The 25,630-nt window shown below is 36.9% G+C and overlaps 1 protein-coding gene across 1 annotated transcript; it reads right to left on the bottom strand.

Annotated features, from left to right (window-relative positions):
- Nucleotides 1-3,323: 3,323 nt before the first annotated feature.
- On the bottom strand, nucleotides 3,324-17,963 carry svopa (SV2 related protein a). Its single transcript, XM_028456466.1, has 16 exons — nucleotides 17,660-17,963; nucleotides 13,791-13,948; nucleotides 13,630-13,715; nucleotides 12,716-12,814; nucleotides 11,865-11,936; nucleotides 11,035-11,159; nucleotides 10,890-10,953; nucleotides 10,684-10,809; nucleotides 10,441-10,569; nucleotides 10,290-10,363; nucleotides 8,785-8,861; nucleotides 8,591-8,695; nucleotides 7,626-7,737; nucleotides 7,458-7,539; nucleotides 4,136-4,225; nucleotides 3,324-4,060 (listed from the first exon to the last, which is right to left on the bottom strand). Exons 1-16 carry the CDS (start codon nucleotides 17,692-17,694, stop codon nucleotides 3,848-3,850), a joined length of 1,647 nt encoding a protein of 548 aa, XP_028312267.1. The 5' UTR covers nucleotides 17,695-17,963; the 3' UTR covers nucleotides 3,324-3,847.
- Between the last annotated feature and the right edge of the window lie 7,667 nt (nucleotides 17,964-25,630).

The following is a 25,630-nucleotide window of genomic DNA, read 5'->3' as shown; positions in this document are numbered from 1 at the left end:
AAAGTGTGTATTCTCACGCAATGAATTAATGTGCACAATTTAAATGTACTCATGAAACAATCAGTGTTTGTTAATAAAAGCAAAGAGATACAATTTGTTTTTTCAAAGATCCTTTACTAGTCTATAGTATCATACACATGTACATCCAGTGCATTAATAAAAATCTGTTCACACACACACACACACACACACACACATCCAATGCATCACTATATCTCAGACACTGATAGGTACAGTAGGTTCAGCTTTCTGGTCTCCTGCTGGTTATTCCTTTTATTTTTTTGCTCAACATGTCTTAGAAACAACATCGATGATACAAATAAAAGCAAAAAAGAACCTGTGTTTGAAACATGTTCTGCTGAAAGATAGTGCTTTAAACATCTAATTAAGCAGGTTCATTAACCCTTAATAAATAAAAAAAGGCTTAGATCCAAATTTACCAATACTTGAATGTCTCTAATTAAAGTGAAGTAATGAAATACTGTTGATGATACTGTGATAAGTGAATACAACTGCATATTACCAGATCAAACCATGAGGTTAATTCATTATCGGGAAAGTTCAAGCTGCTGGAGACTATTTATTTATTTTTTTATCAGATAAAGACATAGTGTAGCCTCATCCATCAATAAATCATAGATCATTTGCTCTGGAAAAAAAAAATTGAAATTGCCGCTTGAAAGTTCATTTTAATCTCCATTGTAAACACTTGGTTTATTGACATTGTTGAAAAGGTTTTGTGCTTTGCATTGTGGGATATGGAGTCCCATAGACTGATGATGTATAGAAGTGGTTTTTTTTTTTTCTGATGGTGATTTATTGCGTTAACACCAAAAACATCTCTGCCAAAGGGATTTCCCAACACATTGTGGCAAAAAAAATCGTGGATATTTATTGTGGGGTTTACATGAAAAGTTATAATCTGGCACAAATGGAATGTCTGGTGGAGTTTGGAGATGTCACGGGGAATACTGGGAACCAACTAGAACAAAAATAGACTCAAATGTCCCTTTGTGGTGAAAAAACATAAGAATTTACATAAAGAATGAAGAAAAAAACATGTCTATGTATCTGTCTATTGGACTCCACATCCCACAATGCATTTCGCAAAACTTTTCCTACTTTTACAATTTTTTTCAAGCAAAATGGTTCTCAATGTATTGATCTATGAGGCCCACACTATGGCCCTCATTTATCAACCGTTCGTACATTCCGATCTGAACATACGACGTACGTTCAACCAAATTCAGTCAAGCTTTGGTTTTTATCAATTTTGACGAGCGTACGCTACGATCAGATCTCACGTCATGTCTGACCTCGTGTACGCAAATCTGAGTGTGTGGATTTGTGGTGCAGCAACAAAATCTGACTGAAAATTTAAGCCTAAGCAGTCACACATTCAGAACAGAATAAAACAGATTAAACAAAATAAACTGAATTTTAAAAAAGCTCACATTATTACTGATACCACTTTTTTGGTTTTCCTCACGGAATACCATAAAACCCCGCTGGTAAACTTTGCTACCATCGGAGCAGGAGCGCATAGGTTCGCCCACAGAACGCAGGGCTGCTATGCTCTGTCTTGAGCGCATCACTGGGGGCTGTATGGAGCAAATAGGACCTAATCCGTGCTTCTAAATGTCAAGTGTACCTTTAACTTTTATGCATTGCAGTATTTAATCAGTAATGTGATGAAGTATGGGTGAATTTGGCTGAATAATAAAGCAAAATAAACATTTATTCATTTTTACGGCTTTTTTTAAAGGGTTTTGATCATTAATTTCTTTTACGGTGATATTTATTGCCTCAAGTGTGCGGACAACTGAGATAAATATAAACATATTTCCGTGTGTCTCTCCAGTGTCTCTGCTGTGAAGTTGTTTTCAGCGCACACAGGGGGGCAGACGTCACCTGCTCGATAGCTGATCCTCTTCTACAGAGCGTTTAAATTAACTCTTTTGAGTCTAGTTTTCACACATCTTTGTTTTGCTGTACCTCAGATGTGAGGATGCTGATTCTCATCTTGGAAAAGTTTCATTTCTTGTTTGACCTCAGTGGGCGGGGCCTCCAAAACAGGAGGGCGTAACAAGTAATGACTATCGAATTCAGCCGCCGGATTTATCAACCCCTGATCATTTGTGCACTGGGATTGGTCAGATACGAATGTTTCATAAATCACACGTGAGTCCTGTCGTACGACCAAATGTGAAATCAAATTTGCACCCGTTTTCATGGGGGCCGTTGTCTTTATCTGATAAAAACAAATTGTCTCCAGTAGATTTAAATAATAAAAATGCTTGGATCAAAATGTTTACTTTCATGTATTCAATTGAAATCTAGTAATGAAATACTGTTGATGTCATTGAAGTGAATATAACTTTGTTGCTTGCTATTCATCAAACCAGAAGGTAAACTCATCATCGGTAAAGTTATACACACTTTACAACAAATTGACACAATATGAATTCTCTTTGAAATAATAGTAATAAGGATGAAATCCTTCACAGGCTTCATTTACAGACTTTCTCTACACAAAGATCAGTGACTGTGTACGTTGTGTGCTGATAGCAGTACTTTTAAAACAAAGTAACTCAAAAGTGCATTTCAGTTTTTCAATCTTTCGAATGATGAGAAATCCTCCTTTTTTCCAAACAAAGCGCTTTTCATGAAACTGATGCTGTGATCTCTGTGTTTCAGGTTTTATGTCAGATTACAATTGGGAATACAGTGATGCTGGATTAGTTTTGTCTAAGTGTGTATCTCCAGTGCTTTATTACAGTGGTTCTCAACCTTTTCAGCCCACGACCGCCAAAATCAAGTATCTAGTTGACATGAATATTGAAGAACAGTCATGTGGAGACTTTTTAGGGTATATAGTCATCTCAAAGATGTAAAGCAGAAATAAAATGGTTTAAAAGTGGCCAAAAATGGTGGAAAAGCGATTTTAATAATCACAGAAATTGATTAAAAGCTTTTAATTAGAGTGGCCACAATCGGACAGAAAAAGTGTCAATATTGGAACAATTATTTTAAATTGGCAAATAACGGGCATGACAAATCATGAATGTGGTTAAGTTGGCAAAAATAAGCATGAAGTACATTATGGTGACAAAGTTAAAAGTGACAATAATGGGTCAAGATATGCGACATAAGGTGGGAAACCTGGTGGATAGGGTTTATAAGTGCCGAAAATGTCTTGAAAGTGGAAAAAAATGTGCAGAAAAGGCATTGAAATTTGATGGAGAAGTGGCAGAAATGGGAGTAATGTAGCAAAAATATGGCAAGAAAAAGTGATGAAAATGGATTAAAATATGGCTTGTTTGGTTTAGTTGCAGAAAAAGGGTAAAAATGGGCTCAAATTGTTAGAAAAAATATTCTTAGTTTCTTGAAGGCATCTGGCCACCCCCTCCTAGCCCTGACCCCAAGGTTGAGAACCCCTGCTTTAATAGATGCAGCTTTCTTTAACGATTTGGAGCAGGTTTCTAGACTACAAACTGAGCAGGCAGTTTTAAGGTTGTTGTATGAAGCTCTGTTTGCATCTTTTATCTTATCCTGCTTTTATTGAATTTCTAGAGATTGGCCTAAACTAAAGTATTTGAATCCTCACTTGTTTTGTTCCTGTGGAGAGCATAGTTTGCTTGTGCTTTCTCGCTGGCTTTTGGTCTCCTCTGTCACCCTGCGCAGTTACTTAGTGGCAAACCTATGACAGCAAAGGTTTCATGTTGTAAAACATATATTGTGCTGCTCAGCTCTGTGAAGCTGTGTCTACCCTAAAGAATCATCACGAGGGAGCGGAGGTGCTACGTACAGCTTGTTATACTTTTGTTAAACTCTGGCTGGCGTGTCCTCAGCCCTGTGAGCCACAGGTGGAGTGAGGGGTTCCTCCTGTGCTGCTCGATGGCACCCGGCCCATCATTTCCTGGCCCCACTCTCGGTGGCTGGCCTCCTGCAGGCCCCGCCCCGTGGTCTCGATTGGCAGTGCACAGGAGGCGATGGCGGCGACCAGGCTGCAGCAGCAGTACACTGAGAGTGCCAGGTAGATGGAGTACTCCAGCATCACCTGCACCAGGAAACCCATGAACAAATGTTAACCCTAAAAACACTCTTGTGTTATGTTGGGTATGTCTAGAGCTACCTGTGCAACAAACGGTGTGATGAGGGCACCGACTCTGGCCATTCCACTGCTCGTACCGAGACCTAAAGCCCTGGTTGCAGTTGGGTAGACCTGCAGAGGTTTACACAACCAGAAGATGTTTCATCACTCAAAGTCTGGCTCTTAGGGCCTGTACTACAAAGCTGGATTTCCTTTTATTGTGCTAACTTCTGGGATTTATTCAGTGTGTGCTGTACTATGATGCTGGTTTAAGATTAACTAAACCCCAAACCCACTTTTTTCTGAGAATTCACATGTATTTGGGTATGGAGCTGTTGATTGGTCCTGGTCCAACTTTTAACATTTTAGTAAAAGTATTTAAATTTTAGTATTTAGTCAAAATGTCAGAATTACAGGCCTCTAAGTATTAAACGTATTAAATTGAATTTTGCTATTGGCTGAGATGGATTATCATCACAATCGGGCGTCACCAATGGTCACCGTTGGCCATGCCCCTCCTATAAAAGCTGAGAGGAGGGAGGAGGGTTTCCTCGAATCACAGCCCTCAGTGAGCATTGATTAACAGCCCTAGTGATGCTCTGTCACTACCAGCACTGTGACTGGGCGTGTCTTACTGCTACAGAAGCCCCGCCCATAATGAAGGCATTTTTTGATGTTCACCCCTAGTGGCAGATCAGCAGAAAGCAGGGGTTTAGTTACTCTTTAACTTCTTACCAGGCTAAATCACCATGGTAACTTAGGCTGAACACCTATCCTGGTTGGGACCAGGTTTGGTTCTGGCAAGGATCTGAGCGAGTACAAAAGTCTCGCCTCCTGACCAATCAGTTCTCTTGGAAAATGACCTGACCATTGTTAAAAGATCCTGGTTGGTGCAGATTTAGGAAAGAAAAAATACCAATGCGTAAATCTAATTAAAGAGATTTAAAAAATGTGCAATTAATTAATTATGCTGAGAAAAGCCCTCAACTTGAGGTATTTTAATTTAGATTAATTACATTATTGTGGCAGATCAAAATATTTATAAAGACACTTTGTTTTATATCAAGTCATTTATTGTTTTTGACAGATGTAGGCGTAGCCATTTAAATTCCACTGTATGTGAGACTAGTTCCAAGAGAAAAATATTGATGTGTACTTTTGTCAATATCCAAATAATAGAAAATTCAAATGAAATCAAATATCAGGTCCTTTTGTTGCACAATAAAGTTAATACATCATAAATGGCAAGAACACTTTTCTGAGCAATGCAATTATTGAACAACGATCGTGTTGCTTTTTCTCTCCCTCAGATAATAATATTTGTCCAGTGACTTTGTTCATTTCTCAGTCATGGACTTATTCATTTTGGCTCTGAACCCTGTCATCTTTTCCAGTGTGAATCGGAGACACAGTCTGCTCGCTGCATGTTGCAGCTAGCACTGTTTGAGTGTCCATGCTAGCTGTCCATGCTAACTGCTACATGTTTAGCATTGAGGTGGTAGCACACAATTTGCGCACAACTGAACTTTTGTTTTCCATCCGGTGTTTTTATTTAAAATTATCGCCCACGAAACACAGGAATGACTTCTCCTCAGGTTCTGCTGTTACTTGTGTTGTAGTCTGTGCATCAGTATTATGCGTACACTTTTGAAATGAGTAAGGTTTGGAGTGCAAAAAATAAAGCTATACTTTAGGAAAGCTATACATTAACATCTGATGGACTGGTCTACAGTAGCTGATGAAGCCTGTGTCAGACACTCTCTGTATCACGGACGGATTAACTCATTCATTCATTCATTCATTCATACGCTAAAGTGACGCTAACAGCATCAGCAGGAACATACTACAGTGAAACAATGTGATCTCATCCCAGTGTGTGTGTGTGTGTGTGTGTGTGATTAATTGAGGAGGACAACCTGAATAGAAACAAGTCTGTGCTCTAATAAAGTGAAATTGATCAGAGCGCTGTCTGTTTATCATCCAATGGATTAATATTATATGAATTATATATCTTTCTGCTTTTTCTGCAGCACCAGTGCTTTTTTTGGACTGAATTGTGGATTTCAATTCTTCATATTTTTAAACAATTGTTCCTCAATTGTGACTTAAGAATCCGTGTACCCTTTGTTCTTTGTTTATACCGTTTGAAAACCAAATCAAAATAACAAATAAATGATGTGGTTATTTTGTTTTACTGACCAAAACAGAAATACAGAAAAATGAAAAAAAAAACAGATAAGCAGCAGTTTTCTGTTTTAAAATGAAATCTTGTTCTGTTAGAGAGATTTTTGGATATTTACAGGAAACTATGACGAGAGCTTCATGTTTTAAGCTCACCACACAAAGGGAACCCACTGACAGACTTTTACTCCAGGACGTAAAAAGGAGCAATACGTCACATTACTGATGAACTGGTGAATTGAAACTTTATTAATACATTAATTAATCAAAACAAAAAATGGATGTTACGAAAAACATGCACATGATATGTGATTAAAGAAAACAGAGGTGGTGTAATAAATCTACTGGTGCTCCTCATTTCTCGTGATCAACTCATGTCTGTGTTGACGGCTGCTGTTAGTGCCTAGCGGTATTACAACATGGAAAATAAAATTTTTTACTGCCCTCAAAAAAACTGTGTAATTGTTCTTGCAAAAGTGTCAACTCGTAGAAGTTGTAACATCTATTGTTCCTCACAGTTGATAGTCAGTCACTTGTTTATTTGGATACTATTTGGACCGTATCACCATAAAACAAAACTTCAGCATGAGCAGCTTTTTACGATCTAAAACATCCACAGACTGCATGAAAATAGAAGCAGGACCAGAAAACTGCTGAAATACATTCTAAACAGTCCTATTGAGTGCAGAGATCTGGGAGGGAAACGAGGTGCAGCAGACTTCAGCTCTCGCTCTAATTTCCCTGTAAATATTCAAATATCTCACAAACAAAACAAGATTTTTTTTTTTAAACAGAAAAACGCTGCTTATCTGGTTTTTGACGTTTCTGTATTTCTGTTTTGGTTTTAAATCAGTAAAACAAAACAACCACACTGTTTATTTGTTATTTTGATTTGGTTTCAAAACGGAATAACCAAAGAACTTAGGCTACACAGTTGCTACTTGATGTGGTTGGTCTAACTCTGCAATCTTCCCCTGTCGCTGGACACGCAGGCTGTCTGAAAGCACCTCACTTAAATGAACATGTTTATATCCTGCTTCATAGTACAGCGGCTCTGTGACAAAAAATGTTTGGTTAGATGAAGCCCGCTAATGGAGAGATATCCCAGATATACATGTTCAGCTTTGTAGTACAGGCCCTATAAGTCTGTGTTTTTTACAAACGAGATGATTGGATGTTTTACCTCTGGGGTGTAGACATAGGCAGCCTGAAAGCCTCCAGAAATGAATGCTCTGGCAATGAATATCAACACTGTCATGGAGCCTCTGCAAGAAACAAACCAGCAGGAGGACCAGTGACTGAAGAGTTGAACCATAAGATATGCAAATGAATTATTATTACAGCCCCTCACCTTCCAACACAGCCATAGAGTGGAATGATGCACAGGGAGAAGATGAGGAAGCACAAAGCCATGGTCTTCCTCCGTCCTAGCCGATCGATAGCCCACAGAGTCACCAGCAGACCTGAGATACAGCAAAAAAATAAAAAATCAGAAACACGGTTATTGTGTATTTATTTTCTTTTTACCACATGTATTGTGTTAACGTCCATACCGTACTATGTTCTAAACATACAGCGATCATACACCGTTTTTCACCCACATTGTGATAGCAGCTTTAACATGAGTTAGCAGAATTATGTCAAAAGTACATTTTAACCAAAGATAGACCACTATGCACCACGGACGATTCCATTTAATTTTGGAAGGGATCCGGATCAATATTTCCGTTTAAAAGAAATTGAAATCCCTAACTTTCATCATTGGTAAAAATTTTAAAAATTAATATCTCGATTCATATTTGGCTGAACTTTATGAAATTTGACATTTATGTCAAGTTGGTTCCTCAATTCATTTTCTTTTAATTTCATTTATTTTCACACACATTACAGAAAAAACAACATTAAAAGGGCAAAGGAGAAGAAGAAGCAATAAAATAAGGGCTATAAAATAAACACTTCATGCACAATTAAACTTTGATATATGAGGAAAAATGATATGTAAAATAAAGTACACAAAAATCAGTATAAAAAAACTAATGAAAATATTTAACAAAATATCAGTTAAAAATTTAAAAACAAATACAAACATAAAACATACATATATTCATACACCCATATACACATGCGAATACAATATATATTACATGTGGGTTGTAATTACCCCACCGAGTTTCATCCTAATCGGATAGAGATTGCGTATTTATTTATTTCATTTTTTAAATGGTTTGCCTGTACATTTGGACCTCAGCGGAATTCAAAATGAGTTGCTTAAAGTGTAATACAAAAATAACTGATGAAGATGTTTTTGGAGCCTACCTGGGAATTCTGACAGTGTGGTCCACAGCAGGTCTTTGTAGTCATCAGAGTTGAGGTATTTACACTCCAAGCTGCATCTGAGCTCCTGCTTGTTCCCCGTAGTCACTAAAGAGATCAGAGTTATCAAGCAGAAGACAGGAGTTCCTGCTTTGTTGTTGCGCTACAACATTTGCCTGGCTAGGTTTGTCTCTTACTTTTACATGCACCTTCCTGTTGAAAGAGCTCTGTGGTCAGCAGCACCAGTCCATAGTATGAAAAGGCATTGGCAAACCTAAGGAGGAGAGTTTAGAGCAGTGGTTCTCAAACTTTTTTGGCTCAAGTACCCCCTTATGTCCTGCTACAACATTTTGCTCAGAATTCAGTGAAAAAAACAACTATAGAGTCTAATGATGGAATGAATAAGTGATAACACATTTTAAAAAAACTAATTTTGTAAATAAGTGAAATCAAACAGTATTAAGTGCCTCCTGAATAGATATATTTCTATAGTTTTTATCATTTATGGTCGTCTCTCTGATGTGGGACCAGGAGAATGATCTTTGTTTTTCAGTCCATGTTCTAATCAAGATCATTTCTATCATCATTTTGTGTATTTTGTTGTTGTTTGTCTGTTCCTTTTAATTTTTCAGTATATTTTTCTCTTATTTTGTTGATTTGTTGTTGGTATTATTTCAATTATTCTCTCTCAGTGTGTTTTTGGTTGTTTCTTATGTCGTTTTGTATGTTTCTCTGTTATTTTTATGTGTTTTGTAGTGATCTCATGTGTTTTTCTCTTATTAAGTATGTCTTTGTTGAAGTTTTGTGTGTTGCTGGTAATAGTAAATATTTTTTGGGGTTATTTTGTGTATTTCGCTGTTGTATGTCTGTTCTTTTTACTATTCAGTATATTTTTCTCTTAATTTGTGTCTTTGTTGTTGTTTTGTGAGTTGGTAATATTTATATGATCATCACTGATGAAATGGTGACGTGGAAATACATAAGGAAACATCAAGCAAAGCTTTTTGAGAGAGATGTTTGATATTATAGCCTTTCTCCGATATGTCGATATCAGGGTTGAGGTCAATTATAATTCTAATCGTGTAATTGTTTTATTGATTATAATTATGATGTAATTGTAATTGAATAATATGTTGCTGTTGTAATCATAACTGAATTGTTATTGGCATTAACATTCTATAAAAAAATATAAATTACAATCTAATTAAACACAAATCTGGTGACCCATGTTACAGTTCTATGTCTTACTTATACATAGATAATAATTAGTAAAAATGTGTTTTATATCAACTTTCCCATTACCTGTCAGTTCTCTACATAATGATTTTGCCATTTAAAGAAAGTATATAAATCTTGGGGTATACTGATAAAAAAGGCTCAGATGCCAACACCAAAAATATTAATACCAATATTTTCATTGATTTTATCATGAATTTACAACATTAAAGGACGCGTCGATACACATTTTTGGAGTCAACATTATCAATTAGTTTACTAATAATTTTTGCATTATTGTATATGTTACACACATTGTGGTTTGTGTGAATCTCGAGACAGTCTATACAGGTATATTTAACTATATTTTTTCTTTTGCCCCCCCTGGCAAGAATCTCAAACTCTGCGTATGTCGGTGAGCCGATAACATCTCCCATCTCTAATTTTTGAAATTGACCTCAAGTAATGAGTGTCGATGTTTAATTACCAAATAAACCACAGCAGAACTGTGGTCCAGCGAAAATGTGATGAAAATAAGTCTTTAATCTTTCCGCGATCCTCCTGTGCATGAAAAAGAACAGAGTTAATATAAGTCAAATACCAGTATATATTTTGCAGTGTACAAAGTACCCACACACCTGTCTGGCAGCGATTAGTTTTCCTAGAGGCATTGGCACTCCATTCTCTGTGGCGATGCGCTTTAATGTAGATAGAGCCTTTTCCATGTTCCCAGTCAGCACATCGTAACGGGCACTCTCCGGGAGCCACTGTTCCCAGTCCCCCCAACAGGTGAAAGTTTGCATTTTATTCTCAAACTGCTGCCATTTTGTTGTGTTTGCAATTGTGTTTAAAAAAACAAAACAAAAAAATACTGTACTTACAAAACACAGAATGGCAAAAATGAAGAGAGGAATGGTGGAAAGGCCAAGCAGCCAGCGCCAGCCCAGAGTGGGCATCACCAGGATGGCTAAAAGAACCTCAAAAACTGTTCCCAGAGCCCAAAATATCTGTAGCACGCAGATGTCAAATGGGAGAGTGACATTTTTTTTGTGTCAAAAACAACAATGAATTAAAGTGTGGTTCATACCTCAATCATCAGGATGCAGGTTGCTCTGGACTTCATCGGCAGAAACTCAGCATACAGTGTGACCCTTATGGAGAGGACAGGACGGGGTCACTCCGAGCTTCAAACATCACTGAGTGCCTTACAAAGAGCTAATACGACCACTCACGACTGTGGAGCTCCTCCGATGCCAAATCCCACCAGAGCACGGAGGACGATAATCCAACCATAGATTGGTGCGAAGGCACTCATCAAGCCGTAGAACATGGTCCACAGCACGCTCATCCTCAGGCCCTGAGTGAATACAAGCAACACTTGGTCAAAAATATACAAAACATACTGGTAATGCTCATTTAAAGCAATGGGCATCAATAAATCTCAATGTGTTACAAATAATATTGCATTGGCTTCTGGAAAGATATGTAATTACAGAACTCTCTCCTGGTCACTTGTGTTCAGACTACCCTTAGCAGGCCAGATACCAGAGGTGAAAGTAATAGATTACAAGTACTCACGTTTCTGTAATTGAGTTTCTTTTATGGGTACTTACTTTTTCTAGTATATTTCTAAATCTGTAATTTTACTTGTACTTAAGTATGTTTTAAAAACATGTCAAAAGTAAAAGTAATTCATTACATTTCATTACATTTCTACACTCAACCGTTCCATTTTTTGGTTTAAAATGATCAACAGACATTGTGAAACTACAAAAAATTAAATGACCAGACAACAATCAAATGCTTCACATCATAGCCGACCAATCAGATTAAACGTAATGCACCAAACCAAAACAACTTTGAATGAAGGTTATTTTCTCTGTTAGAATTTATTTTAATAAAAAATATGGATTTCTCCCTAATATGATAAATAATTGTGATTTCAATATTGATTAAAAAAATCATTTTGGTCATAATCGTGCAGCCCCACATTGAAGCGCACAGCGTGTTTATTTTGTGTGTAATTGGTCTCATTTCAAACTTTGATGTTAACAGAACTTACCGTCTTTCTGCCATATTTGTCGGATATGTTTCCCCAAAGCGAAGAGCTGATCATCATCCCTATGAACACTGCCTGTATCCATGAAGAAAAGCCTGAGTGAGTGGCTGGTGACAATGTTTCCATGTCCCCCATGAATGTATTTACAGGAACCAACAGGTTACATCTCTGATAGAGTCCTCAGGGGCCAAAAAAGACCCCACCTGCATATTGTATAAATGTAAAGGCTCCATTCTGTGCACAATGAGACCTGCTTACAGCAACATGAATTTAGAAAAAGGAAAAACCATAATTCTGACAAAAAAAATTGGGTTAGGGGTAGTCTACTAAATAGTCTACTCTTCCCCACCTCTTCCATTGTCCTACCCTGACTCCCTCTCCCCTGTTTCTTTACCCCTCACCCAGGAGGAACACTGCCCTCTCTTTTTATATTCACCCTTTCGTAAAGTTTTTCTTACCCTTCCTTAGAGATGGCTGGTGATGGTCACAATTATGCAATAAAATACATTAATTTCTTTAATTGCAATAATAAAACATGCATTGCCTTTACGAAAAGATTGCACTCCAGTGTTGATCTTTGACAGCAAGGTGAAAATAAATAAATAATTGGGTTATAATAATATAATTATCTCATTAATGATTATGTAATTCATAATTTATAATTTTTTTTTAATAATTATCATTAATTTTGTATTTTTAATATTGTCAAGTGCAAAGGTTTGTCGAAAAAGTGTTTTCTTTCTATTTCATATTGTATCTTTTTTTTATAAACACATACATATCTGCATTAAATTTATTGGCAGCTTGACTTTCTCACATTTCGTAGATAGTTCAATGCAATAAAAAGCATTTACCGATGTAAGCAGGGCCACTTCAAGACTTGGCAACTTCCATTCACAGTGAAGCTGTGGAGCCAAAATGCTGAGGATCATCATCTCCATGGCATCCGCCATCTACGCGTTGAACAAAGGAACCTTCTTGAAATAATAATGTTTGAAATACTTTGCTTGTTTATTAATTTATTTCATTCAAGACATTAAAACAACATTTTTAAATTAGCTTTGTACAAAGCTTTTACAATGTTGTATTCTACCAGATTATGAAATTGTAATGCATTTTGCTGTATAAATATTGGGTTTGCATGTTCTCTGAGTCTACTTCCACTAATAATTCTGAGTGCTCATTTCTGTAAAAGAAAAATGGGATTTGTGTATGATTTACAGGCACTGCCCCACACTTCAATACAAGATATCAGATATGGAACAATCAGTGAGTTATACAAAATATACAAAGACTTTTGATTCAGTGACTACTTTACCTTGTGGATAACAACTTTTATGTAATCTATATGCGATTTTCATGATAATTTATCTATCATAACACCCAAACACATAACCTAATTTGTTCTTTGTATTTGTAATCCTTCAATAAATAAAGAAGCCTCAATATCTCATGCTTTTGGAACAAAAATCATAAATTTTGTTTAATCAATATCTAAGGACAACCTGTTAATATCAAACCATTTTTTTAAACTTCCTAATGTTGTTCCCTACAATTTCCAAGACATGTTCTATATTTTTTCCGGGGTAAAGTGAGGCAGTATTCTCTGCAAATAATATACACGAGTAAATATGACACTGACACAATATCATTCACATAAATAAGAAAAAAGTATAGGTCCAAGGACTGACCCTTGGGGTACCCCACAACTGATATTACAAACATCTGATTATATATATTTGAGTTTGAGTAGAATAATAAAACGTACCCAGGCCAAGCCGGTGAGAATGGAGAGCTTCCACTGAAACGTTCCAAAGCCAATGGCCTCCACAGCATCTTCTACCATGAACGTATCTGAAGGAAAGACCACAATAGAAATCCTGCAGTTACAAGATTCTGTGAATTAAAACAGAATTATGCTGACTGTACCCTCTGTGGGATTGGCAAACTCTCGTGGTACTGAAGCTCCTTCAGCGAGAGCCACAGATTCCAAATCAACGTGTAGGCCGACCCTGACATCCTGCTCTCTGTTCTCCACGTCCTCCTCAGAACGCGTGCTATCACCGGTGCGACGGAAGCGGACAACACTGCAGAGGAAAACAAAAATGGAAAAATAGCCATTAGGCTAAATCTGGTACATTTACAGTTTAGTTATTTGTTTATTTGTTCATTGGATCCTCATTAGCTTCCACCGTGATGGTTGCTAATATTCCTGGGGTCCATGACAAAATTATGATTCTTGTGCAGGGGTCACCAACCTTTCTGAAACTGTGAGCTATACTTCATAGGTACTGTAAAGTCCGAAGGGCTACCAGTAAAAAATGACTTTTAGAAATACATTGTGTATATATCAGAGGTGAAAGTAACGGAGTACTCATGTTAATGTAATTGAGTTGCTTTTACGGGTGCTTGTACCTGAAATTCATTACATTTTTTGGTGGTTTGAGAAACCTTTTATTTTATACAGATGCCTTTGTGTAAAATAAGCTAATTTTCAAATGTGCAAGATTTGGTCCCTTCCTTTATAAGTTTATACATGAGACATTTACTGTATGCAAGGGAACCGTGGCAAGATGTATTACCAAAAATAAACGTGGGTGGTTAAAGTAACTAGTAACTTGTACTCTGAGTGCTATTTAATTGAGCTACTTTTTACTTAGTTGATTATTTTATGTATGACTTACTTGTACTTGAGTACAATTTCAATCAAGTAATATATCAGTACTCTTTACACCTCAGCATATCATATATAACATACCACTGACCATACACCAGAACCGGAACACTTAAAAACATTTTTCACAATGTTTCAGTGAAAAGAAGCATAAAGATGGTTCATTTACTACTAAAACGTTATCAGCAGTATTTAACTTTACTCAGTACTACCTACATATTTCACATGTATTTATCTTTGTGTATTTGGATCCTGGAAAGTGAATCAGATTTTAGATGGAGCTCATTGGTGACTGAAGGCCCCTCACATGGTCCATGAGGGCTACCTGTTGCCCGCGAGCACTGTGTTGATGACCCCTGTTCTACTATAATGTAAGAACAGAAAAAAAAATAAAGACAGTTAGAAATATACAGAAACATTACAGAAAAAGGTACATCGAGACACATTTTCATTACACCAACGGATACATTTAAAAAAAGACATGATATATACATTAAGATTGGTTAAAGTACGGTTTTAAAGCATTTTTAAATATGTAGAAAGTTGACATATCTTCCAGGTCCCTAGGCAATTTGTTCCATAAGTGAAAAACTAAAAAGAAAACAGATATTTGTAAATAGTTGGTATTAGGAAGATTGCTGACTATGGAGTTTGAAGCAAAAAAAAAAAAAAAATGAAGCAAGTATTGTACAAATGGATATGATGGGTTGCAAATAATAATAAACTTCCTGGATAACAGTGGATATCATTAATTACATAAATAAATAAATGTGTTTATCACAGATTCATAGAACAATAGATCATCATTTTGCTGACTTTATGGATGGACCCCAAAAATCTCTCCCCTTTATTCCCCCTTATAGATGGCCCTGTCTCCACATGACTGTTCTTCAATGTTCATGTCTGTGTTCAACCACCTTCTGGTACAGTGGGGTCCCCGGTTTCTGGAACCTTTATTTTGGGGGTGCTGAAAAAGTTGAGAACCACTGGCCTAAGTGATACTTTGGGAATATATTCAATGTAGTTACATCACAAGGTTTACTTGCACTGGTAAGAATCAGTAGAACAGATGAGACAACTTAATGATGGTGGTTGTCTTTCTTACAATAAATTACTGTAATTTTATTCTCAACCCATTGAGGGCGTGCATGCAAGTGGATCTGTTATTATCCTGCAGTGGATGGCTATTAGCATCCTGAGAATACTGTTCATTTATTTCTTGTTTGTCTTTATACTGAATAAAAATAGACCAGTGAAGGTTCGTTTTCTCCACTATGTGACACTACAATACGTGTATTCATCCGTTGACAATCTGTGATCAGAACTTTAAAACACCAAGTAATAATTTCAATTTCCTATATTCACTGTAAGGATTGGATATATTAGCCAGTAAGTAATAATTTGTCTTTAAGGTGGATGTCCTGGAAACAGAAAAATGGACAAATGGAAATGTTTCAACAAGTTCAACAGTGGCCGAGTTGGAAAGGATCTATTCAAAGAGGTCCAACGAAAGAAAATATATGTTCTAATCAGTGTATTTATAATAAAATGAAGACTGGAATATTATTTTTGAAAGCAAATGGCAAGCCTGAGTTTGCTTTTCTCCACCCTCTTATTAGCATATAAGACTTACTTAATGTGCTAGTGACAGTTTTTACTTCAGTAGTAAATTCTACTTAACTATTGTGCATGAGTAGTGCAAATTGAGTACATGTACTCAAAATTTGAGTACGAGTAGAGCTTAGTTATGATTGATATCTCCGATTTCAAATGTACGCTAAAATGGCTTTCCGTAGACATACACATGCACAGACACACCAACATATTTCTGTCTGAATGATAAATATGATCTTCATTATTGTAATTATTTAGATTTTCTCACAGCGGTGTATAACTACCTCAATAACAGCAGTTCTAGCTTAAAAAAAAAAGAATTTTAGCTAAATTATTTGTAAATACTAAATACCTACAAAGATTTAAATCAGAGGTTCCTAACCTTTTTCAGGTTCTCATTTTGGTATCACAAATGTCCCTCGACCCCAGAAACATTTATTTTTCTAGAATTAGTTTTTAATCATGTTTTTTTCTTATAATGCTGTGTTAAAAATACAGAGTAGCAATTAATTCACAAAGTGACAAGATGCACCAGCTCAGATATGATTTTGCTGAATTTCATTTGAACTAAATTTATATTTGAAAACGTTGAAGTTTGTGTGTGTGTGTGTGCGTGCGTGCGTGCGTGTGTGTGTTAATTTGACAAAGAATAATAATAAGGGCTACATTTTATGTGACTATATCAGCGGATTGCTCCTGTTTTGGGTCGTGACCCCATCTTAATATTTACACATTTTTCGGGTCTATTTTTATACCTCATGTTATTTGAACTGGGATTTACATTTGAGAAAGTGAAAGTATAAACCACAGTTGTTTAAGATTGTGTTGTGTGTGCTGTTATAATTTGAACAAGATTAATAATTAAAACATTTCAAAAATACATTTTTAATCAGTATTTTTTTAATATTTATAAATAATTAGTCATTTCAGGGAACCCCATTTGAATTCCCCAAGGTTAAAAAACACTGCATTACATTTTTATGTTTTTTAAGTGCAGCGGTAGGGGGTACATGGTTAAATGTCTGAAGGGGTACAGGACTGTGAAAGGTTTGGGAACACTGCTCTAAGCATAAATTGCAAGAAAATGTTGTATTTTATTGAGCAATAGTACTGTTAGTTAGTGGTGAATTTGTCAAAAAAAAAAAAAAAAAAACGCCTAAAAAGGAACTATTAACATTTCCCAATTCTTTTTAGATTAATTTTCAAACCTTTCCGAGCACCCACTGCAATGTGCTTCTGTACCCCTAGTGGTACACGTACCCCTGTTTGGGAACCACTGCACTAGGGAATTTGACAAGTAAAAAACAAAGAGAGCCAGCCGTGCAGAGGTGATATGTAAAAATAAGCTCTTTGTCACATTATTATCTACATTTCCTATGAAATCCCCCTATGTTTCACATATAAAGCTGTGTACACGCTGTGTTTATTATGGTCCACTAATCAAACCCGACGTGTCTGTAAAAGCCCTGATAACAAGCAGGCAGTCACACTGGGACTGGGCAGTACTCACGGCAGCTGTCTCAGCTGGAACAGATCCTCGTCCATTTTGCTGTTTTCTGCTCGGATCTCGGTTTCGGCCTCATCGTCATTTACATGATCTTGAAGATCGGAGATTTCAGCACCGAGGACAGCGCTACCTGCTGCCGTCAGCCAATCAGAGGCCGCGGTGCCCTTGGACAGAGGAGATCTGCTCAGAGGAGCTGAAATGATCTCATCACTGGGATCTGTACCTCACTGCGTTAGAGATGGACCAGTATGGGAGCTTAAAACCAACACATCACACCATTGTGTGATGTGTGAGTGTCATCTTGTAATGCTAAAGCAGTGATTCCAACAGTGTGAGCCCCCTGATGGCCTGGAGGTGTACTGCAGATTGCTAAAATTAACAGCAACTTTTCACAACATTCAGCAACAAACCACGTTCAAAAAATGTATGTGATTTTTTTTTCTTTTAAATGTTACTTTTGACCAAATTTACAGCAATATTTGTTAAATTTGTGATATTTTTTGTCTAAATATGTAACTAAATATTAATCTAAATGTTATATATGAATCTAAATGTTACATTTAAATATAAATGTTGAAAATAAATCTTAAATGTTAAGCCTATATCTATTCTGTCTATCATTGCTTCAATGAGCTTTTATTTTGGTACATACAGTAAATTTGCACATTAGCTAAATAATTAGTTTCACTCGTGACATTTAAATTTAGATTTAGATTAAACATTTAAATTTAACGCTTAACTTTAAAATTTATATATAACATTTATATTTAACACTGACATGACACTATACTTAATCCTATGTAGCTTAAAATACCACAAAAAACAATGCAAGAAAATGCTTACAAAACAGATCACTGTTGAAACATAACGCAAATTTTCAGTTCGTGTGAAGCATTAGCATTAGCAGCTAACTCAGTCTTTCTGCCTTGGAGACTGATGCCACGTTTGCACAAAAAAATATTTTAAGGAATCAACACTCCAACGGCAAAAATAATCAAAATCTCTGTCAGACTGGCATCCTACACCGTCAGCCATGGTGAGTTTAAACCTCTTGACCTTTGACCTAATGCGGAAGCCTTTTCACACTCTCGCTCTGGTTCACTCCTTTTTAATTTTACTCCTGTCTTAAATCCACAACCTCCACCATCTGGACTTTATTATATACAATATACTATATTGTTTGTATAATATAATATCATGTTTTTACAATATAATTATTTAGTTCATACAATATATATATGTACAACATAATCATATTGTTTATACAATATAATATCATGTATGTACAATATAATATCATGACGTTTCTGTATTTTCTGAAATATTTTTTACTTTTTTTAATTTCCTCTTTAAAAAAATCTTTATTTAAAAACACAAAAGAGTACAGTATGACAACAAACATTCAGAGGCCAAATCTTCAGAGCAGATGACTTGTTTTTGACTGTGAAGGGCATTGTGTTGCCTTGAGCATGAAACGTGCTATATAAATAAAGTTTTGATTTGAATATCACATTATCCAAAAATATTGAAAATAACACATAAATCATAAATGGCATGCATTATAATTAGTGGAGTGTTTAATTGTTTTCATGTTTTTTTTTTTTTACTAATTGTCTGGATGGGTCCCTCTCCTCATTTTATTCCACCAGCTCTGGCATTTTAGACACCATTGCCCCTGTCAAGCCTGGTTAAATGACACCACTCGTGCCCTGAAGGGGCACTGTAGGCAGGCAGAGCGCAGGTGGAAAAAGGATAAGCTGCATGTATTTCTAGGAATCCTTAGAGACATCAAAAATGCAGTCAAAGAAGCAAAATGTAAATATTTGTCAAATGTCATCTCTACTAAATGCAACCGTCCCCATGTGTTGTTCAACACAATACAATCAGTTACAAATCCCACTGACAGTGTTTTTAAAAATGTGACTAAATCAACCTGTGAAGATTTCCTTAATTTCTTTGTTGATAAAGTGGCCGCAGTTAGACAAAGTATAAGCAACGCTGTGTCTAGTCGAACAAATATGCTTTTTCCAGATGTCCATACGTCTGCTGTCTTTAATGTGTTTGAGCCAGTGTCACTCTATTAGCTCTCTGAGGTTGTCCAAAAGTTGAGACCCACCAGCTGTCCTCTCGACATTATTCCATCCAAAATGCTCAAACGGGTTTTTGATACAATAAGGCCATGTCTCCTTCCATTCTTCAACAGCTGCCTGAGGTCAGGATTTGTTCCAACTGTTTTTAAGCAGGCTGTGGTCAGGCCACTGATTGAAAAACCCAACTTTGACCCAGCAGTTTTATCCAATTTTAGACCTGTGTCTCATCTGACTTTTTTCTCTAAAAATCAATCAGTTACATTCATTTTTAGACCAGAATAACATTTTTGAAAAATTCCAGTCTGGCTTCAGGACATGCCACAGCACTGAGTCTGCACTACTGAAAGTGCAAATTGACATTCTGTTGTTTCTGGACTCTAAAAAAACAGTGTTGTTGGTAATGCTGGACCTCACTGCAGCATTCGATACAGTGGACCACTCCATCCTCCTGACCCGCCTGGCCCAGCAGGTTGGCCTTCAGGGACTTGTGCTGCAGTGGTTCAAGTCCTACCTAACGGACAGGTGTTTTCCTTTAGTGATCAATGACTTTACCTCCTCCACAGTCTCTTTGTCCTCTGGTGAACCACAGGGTTCCATTTTAGGTCTGGTTTTATTTTCACTTTACATGCTGCCCCTGGGTTCAATCATCTCCAGCCATAACGTGTCCTTTCACATGTATGCAAATGATATACAAATCTACCTCCCGGTTAGACCAAACTCCCCAGACACACATCAGTCCATCCACAGGTGTCTGGATGACATCAAACTCTGGCTCTCACAGAACTTTTTATGTTTAAATGAAGGCAAACCTGAACTCATTCTTTTCGGCGCTCAAAACCCACTCAGTCCTGTTCCTGGTCTCCAGTCTCTCGTCCCCCCCACTGTTATCAGAATCCTTGGTGTAAATTTGGATACAAACCTGAACTTTCACAAGCAAAATAACTCTGTAGTTAAGGCAAGCTTTTTCAGGCTTCGCCTTCTCACAAAAGTGAAGCCTTTCCTCAGCCGCTGGAAAAAACTACTCATGCATTCATCAGCTCACGATTGGATTACTTCAATGCACTGTATTTTGGACTCAATCAGACCTCCATACACAAATTACAATTTGTGAAAAATGCTGCTGCCCGGCTCCTCACCAACTCTTGCAAACATGACCATATCACACCTGTCCTTTATTCCCTGCATTGGCTCCCAGTCTTTTTCAGAATCCAGTACAAACTTTTGCTTTTTGTTTTCAGTTCCATCCATGGCCTCGCACCTGTGTATTTACGTGAGACTTTGACCCCTCACCAGCCCTACGTTCTGCCCAACACCACCTGCTCGAGGTGTCCAGGTCACGTTACAAACAGTGGGGTGATCGTGTTTTTGCTGTAGCAGGTCCAAAACTCTGGAACTCATCGCCGCTTGAGTTACGTGCCATCAAAGACCTGCTCCTGTTCAAAGCAAAGCTAAAGACTCACCTGTTTAGAAAGACGTTTGGTACATAGTTCTGTGGCATTTGTTTTAAATGTGATAATGGTCTGTTTTTAATTATATATTATGCTGTTTTTAAATTGTATTTTTTATTTTTATTTTTTATCATGTACAGCGCTTTGGTCATTTTTGGTTGTTATAAAGCGCTTTAGAAGTAAAACTTAATTGACTTGATTGAAAAATAGAAAGCAATGATTTCTGTTTTGTGTATCGACATTTGAGAATATGTAATTTAGCTTAAAATATAATAAGGTTAATTATATAGAATTGTTTTTTTTCTCACAGATGGAAAGTCAGTTAAGGCCAAAGTGTTCAAAGGTTTATCACTTACTTTACTATCACTACATTTTGCAATACAATGATTTCTGTGAAGAATTTCAGATCATTTGCACTCGGAAAAATGTGACCAGATTGTTAAGGCTCTTGCACTGTCACTTAATACATTCCAAAGTTATCCCTGAATTAAGACAGCTTTATATTAATGATGTTGAATTTTGTAACTTTAAATGTGAAAACAAATTTATATACTTTATTGAGTTCCAGTTCCACTAACTCTGCCAAAAGAAATTACATCCTCAAAGATTTTAAAATTGGCAAAACAAAGAATATGATGCAAATAGTTCATTCAGTTTTGCCCAAAGTGAAAGAAATTCAATTTAAGATTATTAAACATGTTTACCCTACAAAAGTATTATTGAAAAAAAGATTTCATGTGAAAGTTGGTGATTGTGTGTTTTATGAAGTCGGAAATGAGAATTTGGATCATATTTTCTTTTTGTGTGACATAGTGCAGAGTTTTTGGAGCGATGTTCAGAACTGGTTTCAATCTAAAAGGATTCAACTTAATATACTGTATTCACTGTATTAGATATAAAATTTGGCTTGTTTGTTAACAATAAAATGATTGGTTTTGGTGTGAATAATATTGTTTTGTTAGGTAAATACTATATTCATAAATGTAGTGTCCCCTTGTGTCCCACTTTTTTTTTAGTTGAGTTTGGTGTTTTGGTGTGATTTTAAGTCCATTGTGTTTATACAGTATGTCTAAATGATCAATTAACTAAAAATTCATATAGCTGAAGTTGTGCCGAAAAAAAAAAATTATACCAAACAAGGCAAGCTAAAGGTAAAATCAAAAGTAGTCAAAAATGGCCAGTTATACTCTGGACTCCAGAAGGTTCCTGTTGATGATATACGACTGTTCTGTCACAGTCACCTGTGATTCTACGTGAGTCTATAATGTCACATGACCACTACTCCACTACTGCTGTGTTCTCTGCGGTTCACAACTCTCGGCCCATAACCTGTGGTATAGGAGCTTGCAAAGCCGTCTCGCCCTCCTGGGCTGAGTGGACTGATGTTGCCGCGTAGTGTGTGTCCCTGGTGAGTATTTTCCTTTTGCCGTTTACGGTTAGGATTGAGTTTGTGTCTACGGTGCTGTATACACCTATTCGCGGTGACATCAGCATCCGGGACACTTGACCTAGCAACGCCCACCGCCATTTTAAGAGGGGTATGCTTTTGCTTGACAACCTCAATTTACGCTATTTACCGTGGACAACACAAAGGTTTTACTCAATGTCTTACGAATATATTTCAGTAGATTAAAGCCAAAGGCCAAGCACCGATACGAAGAAAAGTTACATCTGGTTGGTTTACATGACTTTTTTTTTTTCTCCTTACATCCATCCATCTCTCTTTTGAGTTGTTTCCTGGTTTGTTCCTGCTGTCGGTACTAATCTCGTGAGAACTGCCACTCAGGCCATTTCAGGTGGCAGTTCTTGTGAGGTTAGTGACAGCGTTCAGTTTAGTATGGTAGAGAAATGTTTTTATTTATTTATCTTTTGATTCTTATTACATTAAAATACAGGATATTTACGGGAAAATACTAATACGGGACGATGGTGGGAAAGAGAGGTAAAATACGGGAGTCTCCCAGCCTAAACAAGTTACTTTTTTTTCTCTCCTTTGTCTACACATGCTGTCAAAAGTCAACACTACAGTGTAATATTTTTAAGACAGCAATGCATGCTTTGTGGAGAGGGAAGAGAACATGGAGGAGAGACTTGAGGTAGAAATGGTGGGGAAGAGTTGATTATTTTAAAGTGAGAGTGAGTTGTGAAGTTGTAATTGTGTATATTGTGCTTATTGTGTTATGTAATCAAGCCAGTCTGGTGACAAGTGTGAAACTTAGGTATAATGGTGGTGGCTGTGGGCAGAGGGAAGGGGTGAGTGGCAATACCTAAAACAGGTATTTGGGATCAACGTGTCTAAAGTTAAGCCCTGTACAAGTTTTATCCCACAGCCCAAGGTATGCCAGTGCATTGCAGACCAATGGAGGTGCAAGAACCGCTACTGCAAACCCACCACCCCCCACATACAGACCAGAGAAAGCCCCAAGGAGCCGAGGACGCAGCACACCTCGCCACAGACCCCAATCCCCAACCCCAGGGCCCCCCGCCAACAATAGCCCCCCGACACCCACCCACACCTCCGCACCCGAGCCCCCCGAACAAGACCCCAGCAGAGGACCCAAGGCCCACGCACAGCAGACGGCCAGAGCCACGCCGAACAGGCAGCCGGCTGGATCAGAGCCAGCAGGGACTAGACCTCAGACCAGGAGGACCTGGAATAGAAGCAGCACTAGGATCGGGAACCCACAATTGCGAGCCCTCGGGCGAAGGTTGACAACATGATACAATATCATTTTATCACACGCAGCAGAGTAAACATTCGTCTGTCGGTCCTCTCTGTGTGGTGAGCTTTAAACATGAAACTCTCGACCTAATTTCCCTGTAAATATCCAAATATCTCAAAAATAGAAGAAGATTTAATTTGAACACAAAAAAATGCTGCTTTTTTGGTTTTTCTGTATTTCTGTTTTGGTTTTGAGTCGGTAAAACAAAATAACCACACTGTTATTTTGATTTTGTTTTTAAACTGAATAACTAAAGAAGAAAGGGGTACCTTCAAACTGTAAATGGAAGTTCCCTCGGAGGCCCGAAGAGTGTGATGAGAGGGAATGTAAATATAGATTATTATTCATGGTTTCCTTTTCAATGTATTATAATTATATGTCCAATAGCTCCTATTTACTCATAATAAAATATGTTCAGGTCAACTTTCTCATTTTCAAAGCCTATTTTTTGGAACAAACTGTTTTAGAATATCTGATTTCAACTTATTCTAAATCTAACAACAATACAAGCAAGAAGGTAAGCGATAAGACAAATCAGATATAAATAATTAGGAGACGAGAGAAGCAGTTTGCTTATCTGGGTCCCGTCCCCTGTTTTACCATCGCAAATTTACATGGGTTTACATGTCTCTCTGGTCAAACATTCTTGAGTTGTTCTGAACAGTCCTTTTTTGTGTATTCTCATCTGTAGTCAGTGTTGTCTTGGTTTTATTCCTTCTCCTCTCTATCGTTGTTCGTGTTGGCCTTGTTCCCTGCCAGACGTTGTTAGCATTCCTCCAGTTCAAGAATAGTTCCTCTTTCGAAGGTGTTTGGAAGGTTTTTCCCTTTTCATCCATAATGTCACCACTCGGGAATGTCTCTTTTATAAACACATTATTATATCTTAGTTCATAAGCAAGGTAGTAATTTCATTGTACAGGAAAACGTGTTTCTAACTGCACATGACAATAAACACTTTGAATTTAAATTTAATGTAATCCTTAATCACCCCACCACCTAGCAATTGAAATGAATAAATGACAGACCTTTTTTACTCTTGGTTTCCACATTTAATTCAGTCTCTGTAAAATAATCACAGTCTGAGTTTTGTTTCAGCAGTAAATGTAATCCTAAACTAACTACAATAAATTGATCATCTGATTTCTAATTGTAAAATATCTTCTAAATAAAGGAATACTGTTAAATATAAACTTTTGAAATCTATGCTTTGACCTATATCATTTGTGTACATCTTTATCTTTGATGAGCTCATGTTTGACCCTGACAATCACTAATGTCTAACGTATCATAACAAAAGAAGACACATGTGCCAGCTATGAAAGGAGAAACACTAGAGAACAACATAGAATAAAAATGCTGAGAGAATGACGTTCGAGGCCCAGGTTCTACTATTGACTTGATATTGTTGTTGATTCATTTCTGTTCAAATGTAACAAATTGATTAATTGATTGAGCAAAGAAAAACCTCTGACTATGTCTCTCTGTATGCAATCTCAGGCACTGAACATGAGAGTATCTCAAAACTCTAACATTACTCTTAGATTAAACATATTATTTTAACATCTCTTCACTGAGTGCCCTGCTTGAATTAATTGTACGTACTCAGGAACAGCTTTACAGATTGCATAGTATTACCTTGGGGTACAGTTCTATAATCTGTATTAATGTGAAAGGTGCCTTTTTGTTTGTATCTGAACTTGTTCAATCAAAAAT

This window comes from Gouania willdenowi, chromosome 9 (genome assembly GCF_900634775.1).
Source record: "Gouania willdenowi chromosome 9, fGouWil2.1, whole genome shotgun sequence".
Lineage (NCBI taxonomy): Eukaryota > Metazoa > Chordata > Actinopteri > Blenniiformes > Gobiesocidae > Gouania > Gouania willdenowi.
This window is presented reverse-complemented; position numbering and strand designations above follow the sequence as displayed.

Excerpts from the sequence above, each read along its gene's own strand:
- svopa (XM_028456466.1), bottom strand. The coding sequence starts at position 17,694 with ATGGACGAGGATCTGTTCCAGCTGAGACAGCTGCC. Across the intron at positions 11,160-11,864 it reads ACAAATATGGCAGAAAGACG|GGCCTGAGGATGAGCGTGCT; the intron begins GTAAGTTCTGTT and ends GTATTCACTCAG. Across the intron at positions 8,696-8,784 it reads ACAGGAAGGTGCATGTAAAA|TGACTACGGGGAACAAGCAG; the intron begins GTAAGAGACAAA and ends TGATCTCTTTAG.